This window comes from Sorex fumeus, unplaced genomic scaffold (genome assembly GCF_029834395.1).
Source record: "Sorex fumeus unplaced genomic scaffold, SorFum_2.1 ptg000039l, whole genome shotgun sequence".
NCBI classification, from domain to species: Eukaryota; Metazoa; Chordata; class Mammalia; order Eulipotyphla; family Soricidae; genus Sorex; species Sorex fumeus.
In genome coordinates, this window is record NW_026606096.1 from 14,940,975 (window position 1) to 14,945,159 (window position 4,185).

The window sequence follows — 4,185 nt, forward strand, 5'->3', positions numbered from 1 at the left end:
GCTCAGGGGACCATATGAGTTGTTGGAAATCGAATCTGGGTTGGTTGCCTGCAAAGTTGGGTCTGACCATATTGAGTATTAAGAGTTTTCTTTTTTTTCCTTTTTTGGTCACATCTGGTGATGCACAGTCATCATTCCTGGCAGTGCTTCGGAGACCATATGTAATGCTGGGAATCAAACCCAGCTCTCATGCAAGGTAAATGCCCTACTTGTTGCTCCAACTTATTGCTCCAACCCTGACCATATTGAGTCTTCCTATTTTAGAGCTAATGATAGTAAATTCTTCAATCCCACCCTAGTTGTATTCCTTTCGAGGGTTGAGTTTCTCTCTCCCCCCCCCCCCAACCCTGAGCAGAGCCCCAGCAGCTGAGGACCTCCGGAGTCAGTCACAGCTATGCTTGGACCACTCTCCACATGTCTAGACGGGCCTCAAGCATGAAAGAACTGGCAGAGGAACCCAGGCATGCGGGTCCCCGGGGCTGAAGTCTCCAAGCTTACTCGGATTGAGACTGGGCCTTCTCCACCCAGACCCCTCCCTCCATCTTCCAGTAGGTAGTCATCACACCCACCAGCTGCCCCCAGCACCAGGTTGGTCCCATCAACGGTCAAGACGCAGAGACTATAAAACCCAGCTCCCGGAGGAGAACAGCGCAGTCTCCTGTCCCCGTGCCTTGCTGTCCTCACTGGGGCCCCTTCGACGGGGGAGGGTTGAGTTTCTCTCCACCCCCCACCCCGAGCAGAGCCCCAGCAGCTGAGGACCTCCGGAGCCAGCCACGGCCATGCTGGGACCACTCTCTACTCGTCCGGATGGGCCTCATTCATGAAAGAACTGGCAGAGGAACCCAGGCATGCGGGTCCTGGGGCTGAGGTCTCCAAGCCTACTCGGATTGGGACTGGGCCTTCTCCACCCAGACCCCCCTCATCTTCCAGTAAGTAGGCGTCACACCCACCAGCTGCTGCCAGCGCCAGATTGGTCCCATCAATGGCCAAGACGCAGAGACTATAAAACCCAGCTCCCAGAAGTGTGCGGCCTCATTCGCGGCATCTTATTTTTTCCTTTGGAGAACGTGGCAGGTTACCAAAAGTATCCTGCCCGCACGGCAGAGTCTGGCAAACTTCCCGGGTCATACTCAATATGCCAAATACCAGTAACAATGATGGGGCTCATTCTTCTAATCCTGAAAGAGCATTGAAACGGCTCTTTTAAAAATCTCAGGGCTAAGAAGAATTAGACGTTACTGGTGCTTGCTTGAGAAAATCAACGAACAACAGGATGATCGTGATCGTGATCCTGATAGTATATTCTTCAATCCCATCTTCGTTGTATTCCTTTTGAGGAACTCATACCAAGTGAGCCCACCAAATACTATTCTTACTGAAAGAAAATGAAAAGAGTGATTAAAAAATACAAAATGAAGGACATATTTTTCATGCGTTGAAGTTAAATTAGCATATTTGTTTTTTTGAATTAAATTTGAAAACAATTAATAAATAGAATATTTAAGAATATTAGAAAGATTCTAATGAGCGCTTTAAGCCTGCTTATGACATACATGTCAACAGAATGAGGAATGTTTACACAGAAAGGTCTTTGACCAATCATTAATGAGTGGTGTAATTGCACCACTCATTAGTGAGTGGTGTAATTATCATGGCATGTGATATTTTAGTCCAAATTCTCTTTGTAAATACAGAAAATATATCAAAACTAAATCCAGAACTGTTTTTAACTTTTTTATATACTTATTTTAGTATTTAAACCTGATACTCAGTAGGGCTTAGAGGATATTCCTTGTTCCAGGCATGGAGATCACTACTCCTAGGTTTTATATAATTGAGGGAAATTTGTCAAATGTGCATACCGCTAATAAAATACACTGTAGATATAAAGTAATAAGCAGGAATGGATATGAGACCTGTGTAAAAGTAAAAGGCCCTCCCGTTGATCATCGATTTGCTTGAGCGGGCCCAGTAACGTCTCCATTGGAGACTTTGTTGTTACTGTGTTTGGCATATTGAATACGTCACGGGGAGCTTGCCAGGCTCTGCCGTGCGGGTGAGATACTCTCGGTAGCTTGCCGGGCTCTCCGAGAGGGGCGGAGGAATCGAACTCGGGTCGGCCATGTTGGCTGCATGCAAGGCAAAAGCCCTACCGCTGTGCTATCGCTCCAGCCCGTGAGAACTGTGTAATGCCTTTTAAAACATATTTCTGCTGCAAGGAAGCAAGACTTTTCTTTGCAGTAAAAGTGTATTTTATTAGACACAGGCATATAGGTGCAAAATAATCAGAGATATATTACAAAGAGTTACAAGAAGAGATCATCTCCCTAAGCTGCCCCAAAATTGAAGACTTATGCAACCAGTCTCATAAATATCAGATAACCCGTAGTCCACATGAGGCAGGGGGGAAACCCAGGCTGTGCTCACCCTTCCCCAGCCCTCCCCGCCCTCACGGAGAGAGGGGTGCAGTCAGGCCCCACGCGAAAGTATGGCTTGAGCTCTTGAGCAAAGGGCTCTGTGAACGAGTACAGGTGAGACCTGTTGGCCGCATTGTAGAAGGAAAGCTGGCCCAGCTCCCAGTCCAGGTAAAGGCCGATGGTAGCAGGCTGGTCCCTGAAAGCCAGAGGCACGGTCCCCGAGCCCACGGCCAGGTAGTCGCCGTCCTGCAGCTGCAGCGTCCAGCATCTTTTGGGAGCCACCAGGGGCCGTGAGGTCTGGGCCAAAGGGGCGACGCTGCACACGCCCACAGCCCACTCGGGCTTGGCGCCCACCTGCACCTCCCAGTAGTGGCGGCCAGAGGTGAAGCCCTCCCGGCCCAGGACAACCAGCGGGGTGTAGTCATCCCAGGGCACGGGGTCCCCATCCCCTTTGGACCTCTTCCTCACGCAGGTCACCGACTGGAGGTCCTGGGACACGTGCAGGCTGGGGTGGGCCGTGTCGGGGTCCAGGCTGATCCTCTCTCGGAATCTCTGGATGATGCCGCTGAGTGCTGAGCACAGAGGAGGGAGGCTGTAGGTCACTGGCCTGAAGCGCAGGAGCTGCACGGCCGGGGGATGCAGTCCCGCCCAGCGCTGCTGTAGGTCCCTCACCCCCCTCAGCACCATCTCCTCCGACATCACGCTTCGCTCCGCCACCACCCGTCTGAGGTCCTTCAGCTCCGAGATGTTGTCCGAGTAGGCCTCCAGGTTGACCCTGAGCTGCTGCTGCAGGTGTTTGTCCTCTTCTGCCAGCCTGTAGAGCGCCGCCTCCTGCTCACGCTCCACAAACTGGGTGAGCTGCTCAAATTCCGAGGCCAGCTGACTCCTGTGCTTTTCCACGTCTGCTCTCAGCTGCAGGAGGTTTCTATCTTGGGCGACTTCTTGCTTCTGCACCTCTACCAGCTGCTTCTTCAGGGACTCGATATAGTCACCAAGCCTCTGTCTGTGATGAGCCGCTGCCTCGGCCACCGACCTGACGTGGTGGCCCTGGTGGGCAGAGCCCTGGGCACACAGAGGACATACCAGCTCCTGGTCATCCTCGCAGAAGAGACTCACTCCCTGTCTGTGCTCCTCACACCAGCGCTCCTCTGCCCGCGCCATCTCGTTGCTCTCAGATCTGTGCAGGAGCTTGGCCAGGTCCACCAGCCTGCCCAGCTGGGCGTTGGCACTGACAAGCATCTCCTGGCGGGCCTGCCGGCACACAGGACAGGGGAATGTGTTCTGCAGGTCCTTCCATGACATGCGGATACAGGAGTCACAGAAGTTGTGGCCGCAGTCGATGGTGACAGGGTCATTGAGGTAGTCCAGGCAGACGAGACAGACGAGTTCTGGATGCATTTTGGCCAGGGCTGCTGACACCTCCTCCATCCTTAGGTGTGGAAAGGGCAGGACAAGGACGTTTTTGCTCACAAGTTCGAACTCCTCAGGTTTTCTCCTGCCAGAAAATAAAAAATTAAAAAAAATCACAAACTCAGCCTCTGTTCGAAATTTAATATGGTTTTCTCTGTGATTTATCTCTGTGAAAACATAGTTCCCATCTGGACTCAAGGCCCTCCAAACTGTTTTCACCAATAAGCCCACCAACCTCCGGGGCTTCATCTATTAGAATCCCCTGTTTCAAGTGATCACCACTTTCTGTGATGAGAAAATGGCCCCTTTTACTTCAGAGGAATGGTCACTCAACTCTGGGGTATAGTATAAAGAAAAT

At 51.5% G+C, this 4,185-nt stretch overlaps 1 protein-coding gene across 1 annotated transcript; it reads right to left on the bottom strand.

Annotated features, from left to right (window-relative positions):
• Positions 1–2,423: 2,423 nt before the first annotated feature.
• LOC130028144 (tripartite motif-containing protein 75-like) lies at positions 2,424–3,845 on the bottom strand. Its single transcript, XM_056118854.1, has one exon. It carries the CDS (start codon positions 3,843–3,845, stop codon positions 2,424–2,426), a length of 1,422 nt encoding a protein of 473 aa, XP_055974829.1.
• Between the last annotated feature and the right edge of the window lie 340 nt (positions 3,846–4,185).